General features: G+C 58.2%; 1 protein-coding gene across 1 annotated transcript; it reads right to left on the bottom strand.

Moving 5' to 3' along the window:
- Positions 1 to 1,143: 1,143 nt before the first annotated feature.
- On the bottom strand, positions 1,144 to 18,230 carry SCAF1 (SR-related CTD associated factor 1). Its single transcript, XM_033224080.1, is given in 12 exon segments — positions 1,144 to 1,578; positions 1,885 to 2,013; positions 5,177 to 5,395; positions 5,616 to 5,698; positions 6,352 to 9,009; positions 9,012 to 9,185; positions 13,373 to 13,488; positions 13,577 to 13,677; positions 13,997 to 14,091; positions 15,549 to 15,606; positions 15,826 to 15,939; positions 16,369 to 18,230. Coding segments are annotated over 11 exon segments (3,933 nt in total). The 5' UTR covers positions 15,934 to 15,939; positions 16,369 to 18,230; the 3' UTR covers positions 1,144 to 1,386.
- Between the last annotated feature and the right edge of the window lie 536 nt (positions 18,231 to 18,766).

Here is an 18,766-nt window from a genome sequence, read left to right as displayed (position 1 = left end):
ATGCACAACTCAGGTGCTCAGTGCATGAGAACCAAGCACTGCAGGGGGCAGCTGACACCTCCTCACCTCTGCCCAGGGACCTGGTGGCTGATGGCTGCCCCCATTTTGTAGACCAAGACACAGGCTGGGAGAGGCACAAAGGTCACAGAGTAGGAAACACAAAGACTGGCCAGAACCAGGTCCCTGCCTTGCCTATGAACAGTTTGGGCAAATGGCCCTTCTCCTTCCAGGCCTCAGGCTCCCCTCTACATGGGGCTGGAGGGGGCCTTGGTAAAGAGGCTCTGTGGCCACCTTAGAGCCTGCAAAGCCTGCCTGCCTGCCTGGTGACCCTGGGCACTGTCACCTCTCCTGGCTAGGCCTCAGTTCTGGGTGATGAAACCGGCAGAAGCCAGCGCAGCCCTGACTCACCCTTCGGCCCCTGCTGCTCTGTGCCTCAGTTTCCCTCTCGGGAGAGTGGATGAGATCACCCCAGCTTCACGGGGCTGCTGAAAAGAGAAGCCAACTCAATGGGGAACGCAGATCCTGCTCTGGGAGCAATTCCAAGGCAGGCACATGGCACGCAGGTGCCCTGAGCTGGGAGGATGCTGATCAGGTGGGGCCGGCCCCGCCTCCCTGTGAGCAGCTAGCTGCCTGCCAGAGACTGTGCTAAGCGCTCCACCTGTGTCTTGTTCAGTCCTCACAACACCACTATACAGATGAGAAAACAGGCTCGGGAGGCAGCTGCCCCAAGTCACAGCCTGGTCTCCCTTGTCTCCCACCCTTAGCCTCTTAGGCAACCCTCTGGCAAATTTGTCTCTGAAAACAAAGGGTTAGAACCATGGGGCTCAGCCGGGCATGGTGGCTCAAGCCTGTAATCCCAGCACTTTGGGAGGCCGAGACGGGCGGATCACGAGGTCAGGAGATCGAGACCATCCTGGCTAACATGGTGAAACCCCATCTCTACTAAAAATACAAAAAACTAGCCGGGCGAGGTGGCGGGCGCCTGTAGTCCCAGCTACTCCGGAGGCTGAGGCAGGAGAATGGCGTGAACCCGGGAGGCGGAGTTTGCAGTGAGCTGAGATCTGGCCACTGCACTCCAGCCTGGGCGACAGAGCAAGACTCCGTCTCAAAAAAAAAAAAAAAAAGAACCATGGGGCTCAGGGGTAATGTTTCATGAAATCTTTAATGAAATTGGGGAGAGGGGCACGAACAGAAGGGAGGGGCACTGGGGACAGGCTTGGGGGCAAAGGGGGTGGGCACGGGGCAGGGAAGGGCAGGGGGCTCTCCTCTTCCCTGCAGCAACCCTCCCCCAATCATCCCACTGATGGGGGAGGGAGGTGGGGAGGTGGAGCCATAAATATGTCCAGAATTTCAAAGAGGCGAGGGGCGAAGAGCTGGCCAGGGCTCTCAGAGAGGGGGCAGGGGCAGGCCCGGGCCACCCTTGTCCGGGGGCCCTGGCTCCTTGGGCGGCCGTGGGGGCCCTGGGGGGTCCCCTGGCTTGCGACCGTGCTTGCGGAAGTAGCGGTAGCGCTGGACGTAGGCCCGCACCAGGTTGCTCACCTTCACCGGGTTGATCTCCCCACTTTTGCTGTGGCAGATCTGGGGGGCCGGGGACAGCCAGAGTCACCACCAGGCTCCCGGGGTCCCATCCACCCGGGACTGCTGGGTGCAGCTTGGGACTGGGGTAAGAGCAGCTTCCCCAGTAACCAGGCCAAAGTCCCTCTGTCCCCTAGATGATGGGTGCCCCAGGGCCAGCGGAACAGGCCCAGGTGGCCTTGAGAAAATCCCATCACCCTCCCAGACTGACCTCCCCGTCTCCCATCCGTGTCCATCTGTCTGCACACATCTGGCCCTCCAGTTCGTCCTCTCCCCGGCCTGTGTCTGCCCCTCTCTCTGGGTGCCCACCTTGTGGACGGCCTTCCTCAGGATGTCCTTGTACTCCTCCTTGGTGATGTCCTTCTTCTGATAGTACGGCTTGATGGCCAGCTTCACCTCCTCCACCGCCCGCTCCTGTGTGTGCAGCTTCTTCAGATACTGGTGGGGTGGCGACAGCGGGGGAAGAAACAGCAAGGGCCAGTGAGTACCTGCAGAACCTCCACCTCTGCTCGCCTCTGCTGCCAGCCTAGCCTCTCTGGCAGTCCGGCTGCTCTCGGGCTGGAAGTCCTGGTGAGGGTCTGTCCCATGCACCCTCTGCTACAGATGGCTGGGACCAAAGGCCAGGCCTGTGCCTCTGCATATCACTGAACATCTCCTCTAGGCTGAACCCTGGGCTGCTCCAGGCCTGGCCAGGACCAGGACACATGCGTTGCCTGCCCTCACAAAGTTCAGTGTGATGAGAAGACAGGCATTGGCCAAGCAATTGCAGCTGGTTTTGAATCAGACTCTACAGACAGGGCTGTAGAAAACTGCACAGGGCTTTTCACCATGGGAAGGGGGAGGACTCAGTTTAAAAGGTTTTTACAATACTGCTCTGGTCACCAAGGGGATGGAGGCGCACTGAGGAGCGGGGGTGGGGACTGACCTCAAGCCCATTTGTATCGGAAGCCTGGTCTGCCACTCCCTGTCTCTGACCCCTGGGATGCTCAGCCAAACCTCCTTTTTGTGGCCTTTTCTTTGAGACAGCGTCTCTCCCTGTCACACAGGCTGGAGTTCAGTGGCACAATCACTGCTCACTGTACCCCTGGACTCCTGGGCTAAAGCAATCTTCCCACCTCAGCCTCCTGAGTAGCTGGGACTAGAGGTGCCACCACCACGCCCGACTAATTCTTTTTTTTTTTTTTTTTTTTTTTTTCTTGAGAGGGAGTCTCGCTCTGTTGCCCAGGCTGGAGTGCAGTGGCCAGATCTCAGCTCACTGCAAGCTCCACCTCCCGGGTTTACGCCATTCTCCTGCCTCAGCCTCCCGAGTAGCTGGGACTACAGGCACCCGCCACCTTGCCTGGCTAGTTTTTTTGTGTATTTTTTAGTAGAGACGGGGTTTCACCGAGTTAGCCAGGATGGTCTGGATCTCCTGACCTCATGATCCGCCCGTCTCGGCCTCCCAAAGTGCTGGGATTACAGGCTTGAGCCACCACACCCGGCCTAATTCTTGTACTTTTTCTGGCGACTGGGTCTTACTCTGGTGCCCAAGCTGATCTTGAACTCCTGGGCTAAAGCGATCCACCCGCCTCAGCCTTACAAAGTGTTGGAATTATAGGCATGAGCCACCGCGCCTGGCCACCTTTGTGGCTTATTTATAAAATGGGGACACCACCTAGGGGGAGGACTACAGGGACACACATGGAGGATATGGCACAGGCCAGGTACAAAGACTCAATCCAGGGGAGCTGTGCCTGTTCCAAGGGGGATGGCCGTGGGATGAAAAGGGAAGGACGAAACAGGGGGCAGGGCAGAGAGCCTCCGAGACAAGGCTCTTCCCGCCTGTGGCCAACAAGCTAGGAGATCCCGCAACCACAGGATCGGGGCAGCAGCTGCATCCCTGGCCTCAGGCAGAATCTTTGCAAAAGCAGACAGGAAACCTCTAGCCAGAGAGCCACGTGGGACCAGAGAAGAACCGGCCTTCTGCAGGCACAAGGGATAGTCCCTTGCCACTGCCCTTGGGGAAACTGCCCTCCCAAGTCAGGTGACTATCAGAGTAGGGGCCGGTAAACTTGAGTCCTGGAAAGGGCAGGGCACAATGGCTAGCAGACTCCAGAAGCAGTATCAGTGACACTGTCTGACGAGCTACTGAGCTATTAGGGCAACTCTATGGCCAGGAGAGACACAGGCTGCCCTGGAGGGACTTCTCAGGCTTGCCTGGCCCCACAGGATGTGGGTCTCTAGAGAGAGGCTGCTCCCAAACACCCATCTTGGATGTGGCAAAGTGGAGCAAAGGGCAGAGCACAGAAAAGGGCAGAGCAAGGGCCGCCGTAGACCAGGGGGTCCTCACCGTTCGCGACCTGCAGCACAAGGCACAAGCTACAGACAAGTGACGGGCTAAGCTGCAGCCCCGCCTCCGCGACTCACACAGGATATTTAATGGGGTTTATACAGCTTTATCTGGCACCAAACACAGCTGTGTAAGGTGGCCAACACCACTGTCTGGCTATGGGCTGCTGGACTCTAAAAAAACACATGTAGGCTGGGCTCAGCGACTCACACCTATAATCCCAGCACTTTAGGAGGCTGAGGTGGGAGAATCACTTAAGCTCAGGAGTTCGAGACCAGCCTGGGCAACACAGCGAGACCCCCAACTCTACAAAAAAATTAAGAAATTAGCTGGGCATGGTGGCACGCACCTGTAGTCCTAGCTACACAGGATGCTGAAGTAGGAGGATCCCTTGAGCCTGAGAGATCAAGGCTGAGGCTGTGACTGTGCCACGGCATGCCAGCCTGGGTGACAGAGCAAGACCCTGTCTCAAAACAAACCAACTAAGGCCGGGAGCGGTGGCTCACGCCTGTAATCCCAGCACTTTGGGAGGCCAAGGTGGGCAGATCACCTGAGGTCAGGAGTCAAGACTAGCCTGGCCAACGTGGTGAAACCCCATCTCTACTAAAAATACAAATATTAGCCGGGTGTGGTGGTGTGCGCCTGTCATCCCAGCTACTCGGGAGGCTGAGGCAGGAGAATCACTCAAACCTGGGAGGCGGAGGCTGCAGTGAGCTGAGATGGCACCACTGCACTCCAGACCGGGTGACAGAGCGAGACCCCATCTCAAAGAAAAAACAAAAACAAAAAACCCACATCTAGACCTGACCAAGACAGAAACAGCCCCAGAGCCCAGGAGAAAGAGCCGGCCAGAGCAGCTGAATAAGAACCTGCATGACTGTCTGCCTGGCACCCGTTCTCCCTCCCTTCATCTAGAAACAGGTTCTTGAGTTTTTATTCAGAAACCAGCCTCCCCCACTCACACTGAGAGGGAGACAGTGTGAGAAACAGATCACCAAGGGGTGGGCTGCAGTGTGGGGCGTCTGTTACAGGGTGTGTAGATGTGGGGTATATGCACACACCCCCACACACGCACAGACATGATTTTCTCTTGGACATGCCCAACGAATTTCCCGCTCATCCATTCCAGCGAAGTGGAGTTCCTTACAGTTCCATGACTTTAGTTTCTATGGCCTCAGTGTCCCTTTCTCCTTGGGCCCCTGCGTCTCAGTTCCAGTCCGTATTCTCTACAGAACTGTCACCACTGCCCCACCTCTCCCCAGGCCAGCTCACCTTATCTGTGTCCCCACGGCCCTCAGAGCTGCTGCTGCCCTCTCTCTTGTCAGACGTGGCAGCCAGCCCGGTGGGGGTGGGGGGAGTTGAACCGCAGCCCCCCAGAGGGAGGCTGCCAGGAAGCAGGTAGCTGGAGGGGCCAGGGGGCAGACCCAAAGAGGTGGGCACAGGAGCTGGGGTCACCCCCAGACTTGAGGGTGGCTTTCTGTGGCTGAGGATCTGTGGGAAGAGGACGGAGGGATGATGAGTAAAGGGAGGTGGAGGAGAAGAGGGGACGTGCACCCCACTGTTCCCACGCTGACTTCCCCACAGCTGAGGCAACAGGCTCCTCTTCAGGCCGATACCTTGCCCCAGAGCTGCCGGGCCTGCGGTTCCTCTCCTAACCCGAGGCAATGGACAAAAGAAGGGGCGGCAGGGACTCTCCCCCAGGGGAGCCCACCTGGTTGGTGGCCTGGATCAGCTCCTGGGCCTTCGCTCGGCTCGCCAGGTTAGCTTCTTCCATCTTGAAGAGAAGTGCAGTCACTACAGGATGTGGAGAGGTGACAACATGAAGATGGGCGAGGTGAAAGGACAGGAGCTGGTGACCCTCACCTGGACACTTGCTACCATCTCCTGCCCTGGGTCCCAGAACAGCCACAAGGCCTCACACTCAGAACTGGGAAAAGGGGGCCTTGGCCAACGACAGAACGGCCCATACCCCGAATGTTCTTGGGACTCCAGGTGTGTGGCTATAGGGCTGGCCACGGTCATGCAGTGATGAGACGGCAGGAGTGAGATTCTGCCTCCTGACCCCCTGTGGCCAGTCCCAGCCTCTCTCCCCACCTCTGCAGTCTGATAGAGGCAACCGCGATGCGTAAGGAACATGGTGTCCTGCTCAAGCCATTCTTTCTGGTCTCTCTCTCCTGGTCCCCCTCTAGGGGAATCCCAGAACCCAGCCCACCTTTCCAGTCTGCGCTGGCCACCACCTGCTCCCGCCAGCCCTTCTCTCCCAGTACACCCAGGCACCTAGAGCCTCCGGACAGACCCTAACTGGCCTTCACCCACCCCCACCCTCCTAGTCCATGTCCTTATAAACCTCTCCCTTCCAGGGCACCCCACTGCCTCTAAGTCTGTACCCTCCAGTCTCCATACTGTCTCACCTGCCCCAGCACCCCCCTCCCCCAGGGGACACTCACAGGCCAGGACACCGCTGGTGGTGCAGTCCACACCAGCCGGCAGATTCCAGGGCATGGGCGGGGGCAGCGTGGGCAGTTGGGAGACACGGGAAGCTGGCCCGTCCTCCGCCCCCGAGTCACCGGCTGTGGACCCCGCACTGGGGGCAGTGCTAGGGGCGGCTGCAGCGGTGCTAGTGGCCGTAGTGGTGGCAGGCTGCTGCTCCTCCTCCTCTTCCTCTTCCTCCTCCTCTTCTTCCTCCTCCTCCTCCTCCTCTGCCCCACCTCGGACCCCAGCCTCCTCAGTGGCCTCCTCCGGCAGGAAGGAGACCTCGGGTGTCTTGCAGCTGCTGTCCACGGTCTGCGAGTCTGGAGTGAGGGCAGGGGGTGGTGGGGCTACCTTGGGGGGCGGGGTGCTAGGAACCTTGGCTGCCCGCTCCTCACCAGACCACGAAGTCTCCTCCGCCCCCTTGGTGCCTGCTGCCTGGCTGCAGCTATCCGCCTTGGACTTCTTCAGCGACACCGGGCCGCCACTGCCCCCGCTGCCACCTCCGCTGCGGACCTTTTTCCTGGTTTTGGATGGCTTGGTCTTTCCCTTGGTCCCCTTGGCTTTCTTGGCCCCTGCCTTGGCCTTGACCTTGGTCTTTTTGGGCTTGGTGCTGCCCGGAGCTGCTTTGGCCATCTCAGTGGGGGCCCGCTCGTCGGGTTTGAGGAAGGGGGAGCGACTCTCGCGGTCGCGGCTGAATTTGACGCCGATGGAGCCCAGGCCGGCCGAGGCAGCATCCTTGGCGGGGGTGGTGCTGCTGACACCTTCGCGGATGAGCACCGCCACCTTGGACTGCAGCTTCACCTTCCGGGAAGAACAGGATGACGACGAGGATGAAGAGCCTGAGCCGCTGCTGACCGGTGGCTTTGGCGGGGGCCCTGAGGAAGGTGCCGACTCCTTGGGGGGCCGGGCCTTCTTGGATGACCTGTCCCTGTCCCTATCTCTGTCCCTGTCCCGATCCCGGTCACCCCCATCCAGCGCCTTCCGACGAGACCCCTTCTCCCGGGAGGAGGAGGAGGAGGAGGCAGCCCCCGAGCGGCGCCGATCCTTCTGGCTGCTCTTGCCGCCCCGCTCCTCGCCGCTCAGTCCCTCGGAGTCGTACAGGACCTCCCGCTTAGGTGAGGAGGCCGGGGCAGGAGAAGGTCCTCGGGGGTCGGACTTGTCAAGCCGGCCCACCGTGATGGTCCGCTTGATGGCGAAGAGGTCGTGGTCCGTAAGGTCCTGGATGGAGGGTGGCACGGCCCCCCGGCGGCGGCTGTCGCGGTCACCACCAGAGGTGGAGCCGGAGGGTGGCGGGGCGGGCGCCGGGGCCTTCTCGCTGCCATCCCCAGACCGCTTCTCACCCCGGGACCGCGACCGCTTCTTCTTCTTCTTGCTGCCGCCACCGTCCCGGTGTTTCCCGCGGTGCCGCTCGCGCCTCGAGGACGACGATGAGGAGGTGGCCGGGGGCGGGGAGGCGGAGCGCCGCCGCCGCCGCCGCTTCTCCCGGGACCGCGACCTGCGACTGCCCCCATGGCGGCGGTCGGTGCTGCGCGAGCGGCGGCGGGCGGAGCGGGAGCGGGAGCGGGAACGGCGGCGGGTGGACGACGAGGCATGGGAGCCGGGCTTGCGGTCCCGTGAGCGGTGCTTCTTAGAGTCCCAGGGCGAGGCCGGGGCGGGAGGCGCAGGCTGGGTGCCCGACGAGGACGAGGCGGCCTCCTTGGCCTCGCCGCTACGCTTGCGTTCCCTCCTGGACTTCTTGCGCGTTGGCGGACCAGCGGCGGCGGCCGGGGCAGGCGCGGGCGCCGGGGAGGGCGAGCGCTGGCGGTAGCGCTCCCGCCGCTGGGTCAGGATCTTGCGGCGCAGGTCCAGGCCGCCCCAGCGCGAGTCTGCGGCCGGCGGCGCAGGGGCCGGCTCCCCCAGGTCCACCTGCAGGGCACCCTCGCCGTCGGACTCCGCATGCAGGGACAAGAAGTCGTCCCCCTCGGGGGCCCGGGGAGCGGGAGGCTGGGGAAGGGGCTGGGCCGTGGGGGTGGCCGAGGCGGCAGGCGGAGGCCGGGCGGCCCGGCCACCCGGGCGGAAGAGGGACAGCGCCACCCTGGGCTCCTCCTCCGGCTGGACGATCTCGCCTTCCTCGATCTCCGAGTCGCCGGGTGGCATCAGGGGCGGCGGGAGGGCGGCTCCACCAGCGGTCACCACCTCCACCGAGACCTTGCCTTCCCGACAGGCTTCCGCCTCAGTCCCCACCACGAAGACCCGCCGGCGCGTGGCTCCATCAGCCCGGGTGGAGTCCGCCTGGGGCGGCGTTCCAGGGGCCGGAGGCGGCTGTGTGGGCTGCGGGTCCGGGCGGGGACTCTCATCACCTGGGAAGTCCTGGCTCAGGCTGTTGTCATCGTAGATGCCTGCCAGGGTCTCCGAGATACGGCTGATGCTCTGGGACAGGCCTTCTTCCTCCTCCTCCTCTTCCTCTTCCTCTTCTTCTTCCTCTTCCTCCTCCTCCTCTTCCTCCTCAGGTGAGGGGGTCCCGGCTGATGAGCTGGGGTTGGAGCCAGTGGGCTCGAAGGGGTCGTACTTTTGCTCCGGAGCAGGTGGTGGAGAGTAGGCCTCGTCGGTGGGGTGGAAGGGGTCATAGATATCAAATCGGGGGGCAGGCGGGCTGGGGGTGCAGGGGGCGGTGGGGGCGGGGGAGGGGAAGGGGAGGAAGATGAGGGAGAAGGGGAAGGGGAGGAGGATGCAGAGGAGGGGGCAGGGGGTGGGGCAGGGCCCCCGTCTCCCGTGCCCAAGGTGAGGTGACGGGCACAGGCAGGCCGAGAGGAGTCCGACTGTGGAGAAACTGCAAAGGAACAGGGAGAGAGAAGCGGTCAGGGCCTTCACCTCCCTTCTGGTGCCTGCTTGCTGGCCCAGCCGTGGACACTTGCTGGGCCACCAGGTCCTGCCCAGGAAGCCCCAACTGCTTCACAGGAGCCAGCCGTAGGATGCTCCTGACACCTGCACACCACGGTTCTTTTTTGTTTCTTTTTTTTGAGACGGAGTCTCGCTCTGTCGCCCAGGCTGGAGTGCAGTGGCCGGATCTCAGCTCACTGCAAGCTCCGCCTCCCGGGTTTACGCCATTCTCCTGCCTCAGCCTCCGGAGTAGCTGGGACTACAGGCGCCCGCCACCTCGCCCGGCTCGTTTTTGTGTTTTTAGTAGAGATGGGGTTTCACCGTGTTAGCCAGGATGGTCTCGATCTCCTGACCTCGTGATCCACCCGTCTCGGCCTCCCAAAGTGCTAGGATTACAGGCTTGAGCCACCGCGCCCGGCCACACACCACGGTTCTTAACCCAAAGGTCACTGGAGGAAACTGAGGCAGAAGGCTGCAGTATCCTCCCCAAGGGCACACAGAGAGGAGGCAGCAGTCAGGGTGTAAACTCAGTCAATGTGGCTCCGAACTTGCACTCCCATATCCTGTGACAGCACTGGCCTGACCCTGGGCAATGTACCCTGGCCCTGAAACTAGGAACTACCTTGACCAGTGCTGGTGACTGATCCCAGGTGGAGGCTGCAGTGAGCTCTGACCACAACCACCGCACTCCAGCCTGGGCGAAGACGAAACAGGAAAACAGGCTGCAGGGGGAGAGCTGGGATTCAAACCTAAGTTCCCCTCCAAGACAAAAACAAGCTCCGGCCTGCTGCGCCAGCTGCCTCTCGTGGGAGTTTCTCCTGTTTGGTAGAAGGAAGAATGGGAGGCTGACAGGGTGAGATTCCAGTGCAGAGCCAGGAAATGGCAGAGCTGGGGAGCACAGCAAGGCCGGTCTTCACCCCAAGCTCTTCACTCTGTGCTGAGTCCCCACCCAAGGAATTACATCTGCTCAGGACTCAGTGACACCACTGACCAGTGTCAGTGGCAATGACAAAGGTTTGCCTCTTCCTCCAAACCAGGCATGGTGCTTCATATGTCACCTCGTTCGCCCCCAAAGAGCCCGCTGCACTGTGCTAAGTACTACAGTTGCGATGCCACAGTCACACGATGGAGATGACTGACAGAGGCCACACCACAGCAAGGATGCCAGCAGAGTGGTGTGAGGACAACGCCAGGGAAGGAAAGGGGTCAAGAGGGCAGCACCAGAGCCACCCCTTGATCCAGGGGCTGGCCCTCACCAGCCACATGACCACAGGCAAGTGGACTGATGTGTCTACCTCAGTTTCCTGATCTATAAAACGGGGATTTGTTCATTCATCCAACACCCTTTATGGCCAGGTGGAGTGGCTCATGCCTGTAATCCTAGCACTTTGGGAGGCCGAGGCAGACAGATCACCTGAGGTTGGGAGTTTGAGACCAGCCTGACAAACATGAAACCCTGTTTCTACGAAAAATACCAAATTAGCCAGGTGTGGTGGCACATGCCTGTAATCCCAACTACTCGGGAGGCTGAGGCAGGAGAACTGAACCTGGGAGGCAGAGGTTGCAGTGAGCCGAGATCGCACCACTGCACTCCAGCCCGGGCAACAAGAGCAAAACTCTCTCTCACAAACAAAAAAAAAGATTATCAATGAGTGCAGTGTACAGTCCCTCAGCTGCCAAGGGCTTCGGGGAAGATGAAGCAGAGGTGATGATGACAGCATGTACTTGCCAGGATGTGCGGAGGAACAGATGAGTGCGCAGAAAGAGCCAGGCTGCACCTGCTGCCGGGCGAGGACAGTCTGAGCCTCAGCTTTTCCTAGCCTCATCGCTATTCCCAGCACCTTAAGCATAAAATACTCCACAGACCAGAGCGCAATGCAAACACATGAGATCCACAGCTTTATATACATTTCTGTATGGGATAGGATTATGGGTGAACTTTCTTTTCTTTTTAAAACTACCTAGAATAAACAAATAAAACATAACCTCAGAGTCCCCCTGAAAACAACTACTATTAGCTTCCGGATACACCTTTATCACTTTTAAGGCCCAGGGGCCAAATCCAGCATACCACCTGTTTTCCTAAATCAAGTTTTAGGGGAACGCTGCCCTGCCCATTTGTTTACTTATCCCCTACAGCTTCTGATTCTTTTCTGAGACGAAGTCTTGCTCTGTCACCCAGGCTGGAGTGCAGTGGCATGATCTCGGCTCACTGCAACCTCCATCTCCTGAGTTCAAGCGATTATCCTGCCTCAGCCTCCCGAGTAGCTGGGACTAGAGGCAAGCGCCACCATGCCCAGCTAATTTTTGTATTTTTAGGGGAGACGGGGTTTCACCATGTTGGCCAGGATGGTCTCAATCTCTTCACCTCATGATCCGCCCGCGTTGGTCTCCTCCCAAAGTGCTGGGATTACAGGCGTGAGCCACCGCGCCTAGATCTACAGCTTCTGATTTTAAAGAAATTGTGGGCCCCTAAGAATGTCATGAGTCCTAGGTACCATGTCTCTGTACTTAATGCATAAATCGTTTCCAGCTATTAATAAAAAAAAAGGAGAGGAGGTGGCAGGCATGGTGGCTCATGCTCGTAATCCCAGCACTTTGGAGGCTGAGGCAGGAGGATCACTTCAGGTCAAGAGTTTAAGACCACCCTGGCGAACACAGTGAAACCCCATCTCCACTAAAAATAGAAAAATTAGCTGAACATGGTGGTGCGCGCCTATAATCCCAGCAACTCAGGAGGCTGAGGCAGGAGAATCACTTGAACCCGGGAGGCGGAGGTTGCAGTGAGACTAGATTGCGCTACTGCACTCCAGCCTAGGTGACAGAGCAAGACTACATCTCAAAAAAAGAAAAAAGAAAAAAAAAAAAAAAACAACAACTAGCCAGGCATGGTGGCATGCACCTGTAGTCCCAGCTACTCCAGAGACTGAGACAACAGGATCACTTGAGCCCAGGAATTTCAGGCTGCAGTGAGCCATGATTGTGCCACTGCACTCTATAGCCTGGGGGACACAGTGAGACCTTGTCTCAAAAAAAAGAAGGTAGCCGGGCACGGTGGCTCACGCTTGTAATCCCACCACTTTGGGAGGCTGAGGCAGGCAGAGCACTTGCGGTCAAGAGATCAAGACCATCCTGGCCAGCATAGTGAAACCCCCATCTCTATTAAAAATAGGAAAATTAGCTGGGTGTGGTGGCACACACCTATAGTCCCAGCTACTCAGGAGGCTGAGGCAGGAGAATCGCTTGAACTCAGGAAACAGAGGTTGCAGTGGGCCGAGGTTACGCCACTGCACTCCAGTCTGGGCAACAGAGCGAAACAAGGTAAACATGACCTGGCGCAGAGTGGTGTGCCTGCTCTACCACAGAACCAGTGCTCATGGCTCACAGCTGGTGCCCACAGCTGACTGCACCTTCCTCTCCTCTCCCTCCACCTCCTCCTCCAAATACATATGTTCACGCAGAAGGCAGGCCTAAACCTAGAGTTCTCAACAGAGTCCAGGGCTCAGCAGCATGTATTGTTTAAAACGAAAATTCCCAGGTCCCACTCCAGACCTGCAGAATCAGAACCCCTGGGAGTGGGCCCAGCGATGTGCATAGTAACAAGTCCTCCTTGCAATTGAGCTGTGCGTTCGAGTTTGGTCTAAACAGCTCACAGGGTTACCACTGTGTGTAGGGTTGGAGGAGAAGATTCCTCCTTGGGCAGCGCACATCTCAGAAATCAAAAACTTGGGCTTCAGACTCATAGACACACCAGGGCTCAAGGCCCAGGCACCCCATGGAGCATCTGGCTGTGCGCCCTTGGGCAAGTGCCTGCCATTTTTCAGGCTGTCTGCTTCTCTGAATATAGCAACTCGAAGAGTCCCCCTCCTGGGGAGATGAAGTCCCAGTGCAGTGACACTAACGCTTAGTGTGCCGAAACCAAGTGTCACACATGCTGACCACTCCCACATAGCCCCAGCACATGGGTTTTTACTTTATGTACATCTGTATGCACCTACAGCCTTGATCACATCTAATACAAAGACAAGGGAAAGGTTCTGTCTAATGACACAATCACCACCATCATCACTACCAAAAACAGCCGATCCCCACACAACTCCAAGGCCACCTGCCCAGCTCCACCCTGGCCCCACATACCCGTTTTGCCTGTCCTCCAGGCCCTGAGACGGGGCAGCAGGCTGGGCACAGGCAGAGGAATGGGATCTCTGTCCCCGATTCGGACCTCAGCCACCAGCTCCAGCATGTCCTCACTTCTGCAAGGCGGAAGGGGTGGGTGAGCCTTAGGGGTGCTTCTGGCTCTCACACCGAGGCCTCTCCCACTCCAGCTGCCCAGCTACTCACTCGCCAGGCCGCAGGTCCAGGCGGCTGGGAACCCAGGTATCCGGGGGATCCAGGACACTCACCAGCCCGGCAAGGAAGCTGTCCGCGGCCATGTCCAACACCTGGAAGAGGCCAGAGAGGCTCTATGCTGTCCCTGGCCACATGAAGACTGGCAAATCCTACTTCCCAACTCCCTAACCTCTCAGGAACCCAGACATCTAAGATCCCCAAGAAAACTGAGGATCTAATTCCTGTAGCTTGACAGCCATCAGCACTCAAAGCTCAGGCCCAGATCAGGCCCCCAGACTCTCCAACACTGCCCCTGGTCAGCATCGCAGAGCCAGGAGTCCAGGTCCCCAAACCCCATTCCCTCAGACTCAGGCACCCATCCCTTCCTCCAATACCCGTGAGTCAGGCCCCCAGCCCCTTCTTCTTACTCACAGTAGCTGTGTCAGTCCCCCCTGATTCCTGGGAACGGGGCTCTGACCGTGGACTCCGGCAGCGCCGCCATCGAAGGCCATGACACCGAGAGCCATCTGGTGAGAGATTTGCATGGGGTATTGGACACAGGGGACTCGCTGCCGAGACTTGTGGGGTAGAGGAAAGAGGAACTTTAATTTGTTCCTGACAGCGGAACCAGCCTCCCGCCTGCTCTCCAGGCCTCCACGCTCTGCCTCCCAGGAGGACTTCCCAGCACCCACTTCTGAGGCTCTGATGCTCAGCCATTTGTCCTCCTGTCTGCCCTCAGACACCTCAACCTGGCATTCAGGCCTTGCTGGGATGCAGTCCCCACAGACGTCTCCTGCCTCCCCCAACCCCACTCACACCTTCCTGCATGCCAGCCCCAAGGAACCCCAGCACAGCTCCTCGCCGCTGCACCAGTGCTGTGGGCCTGCTGCAGCCCATCAGGCTTCCCTCTAATCCTAGGTCCTTAGACTCATAGGTCCTTAGAGAGCCCGTTCACCTGTCCCCACTCTGGGAAGGTGCCCTGACCCATCTCCCACCATGCTAGCTGAGGTGGGCCTCCTGTCCCCTCCCAGCCCTGTGTCCATGCTAGCTGAGGCGGGCCTCCTGTCCCCTCCCAGCACTGTGTCCATGCTAGCTGAGGCGGGCCTCCTGTCCCCTCCCAGCACTGTGTCCATGCTAGCTGAGGCGGGCCTCCTGTCCCCTCCCAGCACTGTGTCCATGCTAGCTGAGGCGGGCCTCCTGTCCCCTCCCAGCACTGTGTCCATGCTAGCTGAGGCGGGCCTCCTGTCCCCTCCCAGCACTGTGTCCATGCTAGCTGAGGCGGCCTCCTGTCCCCTCCCAGCACTGTGTCCGTGCTAGCTGAGGCGGGCCTCCTGTCCCCTCCAGCACTGTGTCCGTGCTAGCTGAGGCGGGCCTCCTGTCCCCTCCCAGCCTGTGTCCATGCTAGCTGAGGCGGGCCTCCTGTCCCCTCCCAGCACTGTGTCCGTGCTAGCTGAGGCGGGCCTCCTGTCCCCTCCCAGCACTGTGTCCGTGCTAGCTGAGGCGGGCCTCCTGTCCCCTCCCAGCACTGTGTCCATGCTAGCTGAGGCGGGCCTCCTGTCCCCTCCCAGCACTGTGTCCATGCTAGCTGAGGTGGGCCTCCTGTCCCCTCCCAGCACTGTGTCCATGCTAGCTGAGGTGGGCCTCCTGTCCCCTCCCAGCACTGTGTCCATGCTAGCTGAGGTGAGCCTCCTGTCCCCTCCCAGCACTGTGTCCATGCTAGCTGAGGTGGGCCTCCTGTCCCCTCCCAGCACTGTGTCCATGCTAGCTGAGGTGGGCCTCCTGTCCTCTCCCAGCACTGTGTTTGTCTCCCTTCCACCGTACATTAGGCCCTTCCAAGGCAGCCACAGAGTGTCTGCCCATTTTTGGCTCCCCGTGCCAGCACAAGGGTGGCACCCAGGTGGCTTCAGAAAAGCTTGTATCAATGACATTAGGATAAAGAGCGCCGAGAGAGGGCGGGGCTGAAAGGAACCGGAAGCCGCCATACCTTTATCATTAGGCAGGTCCCCCTGCAGGGAGCTTCCCACAGCCTGCTGGATGGCTCGCTGGGGAAGGGGGGAAGAACCAAGCGTCAGAGGACCCAGGCAGATGCTTTGCAACCTCTGCCCCTTGGGAGACAGATATCCCAGACACTGACAGCCAGACTCAAGTGCTTCACGGGAGCCAGGAGTCCACTGCCCCTGCCTTGGGCCCCGGAGTCAGGCCCCTGGAGTGTGGATGCCCAGCTCCTCCATCCCTCAGTGCCAGGAGCCCAGCAGCCTCACCAGGATAAAGGCAGAAGGAGAAAGCGTGGGGTCTCTGTCTGGCGGACCATCGCCCCGATCCTCGCCCGACTCCTCCGTCTTCCCTCGAGACTCATCTTCTTCCTCCATGGTCACCTGGGGGTCCAGGGGTGACAGTTTGGAGTGGAGGTCCCGGGAGAAAGGACGGAAGTAGAGGATAGACATGAAGACCTCAAGGGCCCCACACTCTCTCCCTCAGCATCCCCTTTGGCACCCCTCCTCTCCTCCACCTCATCCCGCTCCACCCTGTGCTTGGGTGGGCGCTGGGCCCAGCATAGACACCCCAGGGACTAGGAGCAATTCTCTTCCTTTTTTCTGGGTTTCAGGTGCCTCTTATGTCAAAGGGAGGCCTCCCCGGCCTCCACTTTTAACATTTCACTCCTCAATTCCCGCAGCTTTCCCAACAACGTATCCAAACTTCAAGACCTCGTTCCCTGGCCTCCTAAGAGGCAAAGCCAACACCGAGGTTTTTTGTGTGTGCTGCACCGTGATTTCAGAGTGTGTTCCACAGTCCTATAAACCCACCTTTCCCAAGGCCAATGTGCTGGGCAATATTCAACGCCATGCCTCAAACACCACACAGCTTCCTAGAGCATCAACTGTCCTCGATGGTGAGGAAAACCCCCAAATTTTATTTATATACCTAAGTTGGAAACTTCACTGAGTGATCTGCAAAACCAGTATGCCATTTTTAAAATGAAAACGCTAAACTTCAGAAAAGCATGCTGAAGGGAAACTTTATAGGAGGCATTTACTTATTGCCATCTGCCCAAAGCCTTTGCAATGTCATGGAAATTCTTTGATATGATTCCCCAGTCAGGCAGTTGAAAGATCATCCATTGAACGGATGGATGTCTTGATTAGGGCTTCAGAAAAATATGAAGATTTCAGCTGTAAGCTTCCCCACGACTGTCAAATCTGCTACTTGTAAGACAATATCCAATCTCAAAATTCCTAGAAAGCTTCAAAATCCCTAACCCCACAACTCAGTATGCTTAATTGTAAATGCACGAAACAGGAGTATCTATCTCAGAGAATGGCTGTGAATATTGAAAGCCGGACTTCTGCCACACAGTTAGAGTACCTCAAGTGCTCAATACGGATGAACAGGAATGACACTATTAGCCCTTAAAGCTCAGGTTTCCCCTACATCTGCCTCCCTGCTTCCCCCACAGCATTCCTGCAAAGACAAGACCCTGGTCCTGTTCTACATCCCATATAGATTTTCAAACCATGCCAAGCCTCTACATTCAGCCTCCCAGGTCCACCTAATTCCTAACTTCCTAAAACATACCCAACCCTGATAGTCTATTACATCCCAGCCTCTTTTACCAACACTCAATATGCTCAGCCCCGTGGGCAGTTCCTGGCCCTGGGACTGTTCTCCAGCACCTCCCGGGGAAGCACATGCTACCTACAACAGTGACTGTCACATATGAGAAGCTTAATCAACATCTGCTGACTACAGGCTAAGGGATCCCCAAACCCTCTGCAGTATACAAAGATGCTTGCTTGCTCATTTAGACAGCACCAGGCTTTGCAGACACACCCTCAGCTACTTAGATCTTTTGGACAGAAGAATGCTCTGCAGATACTGCTAGGTCCTGTCTGGATCAGTGGTTTCCCCAACAACAGGGTCATATACCAGTTTAGTGCTTCACAAATAGCTTGTTATAAAAAGTAAATGGAACAAAATAGTTCTTCGCAGCACATTGCAAGTAGTAAGTGGAAATGTCAATTTGTGGAAGGTGAGTTAATGTTAACACATTATGTTATATAATGTCAAATACATTATGACTGTCTGTACTAGGTCTTAATGAAAAAATGTATCTTAATGCAGATCACGGTCAACATGGTTTGAAAAGCACTGTAACAGTGGGTCTAGATGACCCTCCAGACTCTTCCAGCCTCAAGTAGATTAATTCTAACTCTCTCAATAACCCCCAGGGTAATGCAGAATTTTACAACATTTTTCATTTGAATCACTTTCTGAAGGGCAAGTATATCTAAGCTGGGCAAAATTTCCTCATTCTCTTTCTGTATTATTCGCCACAAGCTGATCCCACCCTAAAGGCATTCGAATTTGCTCCAGGCATAAAAACTGCATTCCTGCAGTCACATTCAAGCCATCTAGATGGTTCCAGGTCCTTCTAACTGCCCCCAGCCTCCTGTCACCCATTATTAGACACTACCCATACCCTGGAGACCCCAGACCCTCAGTACATCTCAATATTTGACGCCCTCCCCTGGTGGGCATATCCCAACCCCCTAGGGGGCTCTAAGACTTCCTAGCCTTTGGCAGTTATTCTAGGCCTGATAAATGGCCCCAGACCTATGCAGACCAGTTGCATCCTCAGGCCAGCCCAGGTGGACTCTTTCCAGCCCTAACAGACATACCCCAGGCGCTCTAGATGGCTCTGAAGATACTCCTCAGGTCTTGCAGACCCTCCTTCACCCCTGGGATATAGCTCAAGATCTCAAGATGGCCCCAGAACCCTCTAACCAGACCCTAGTCCCCGGTCAGCCCATAAAGACAATCTACAGTGTCTACAGACACGATCCAGGCCAGCTATATGATGGAGGGCAGGCCTTAGGCTCGGTCTAGGCCCAGGGACGCCCCCAGTCCTCTCCGAGACGCCCCACTGACGCCCCCAGGAACCCACGGATGCGTCCCAGGGCCCTGAGAAGGCCCCCCTCTCGGCGCCAGGTTTCGCCGCAGCTGCCGGGCCCGAGACCGCCCCATGAAGCCCTCCAGGACCCGTGGCTTGCGGGGAGGACCCCGGGACAACGAGCGACCCAACTCCGCCCCGCCCACCCCAATAGGCCCGAGCCCCGCGGCCCGGACCGCCGCCGCCATCTTACCCCGCCGCTCGGGCTGCGGCTCCGGCCCCGGCGCGGGGCGGGGCAGGCTGGGGCGGGGTTC

The sequence above is a fragment of the Trachypithecus francoisi genome, unplaced genomic scaffold, assembly GCF_009764315.1.
Source record: "Trachypithecus francoisi isolate TF-2019V2 unplaced genomic scaffold, Tfra_2.0 Lachesis_group12, whole genome shotgun sequence".
Taxonomy (NCBI): domain Eukaryota; kingdom Metazoa; phylum Chordata; class Mammalia; order Primates; family Cercopithecidae; genus Trachypithecus; species Trachypithecus francoisi.
The sequence above is the reverse complement of the archived record's forward strand: the minus strand, read 5'-3'. Positions and strand labels throughout refer to the sequence as shown.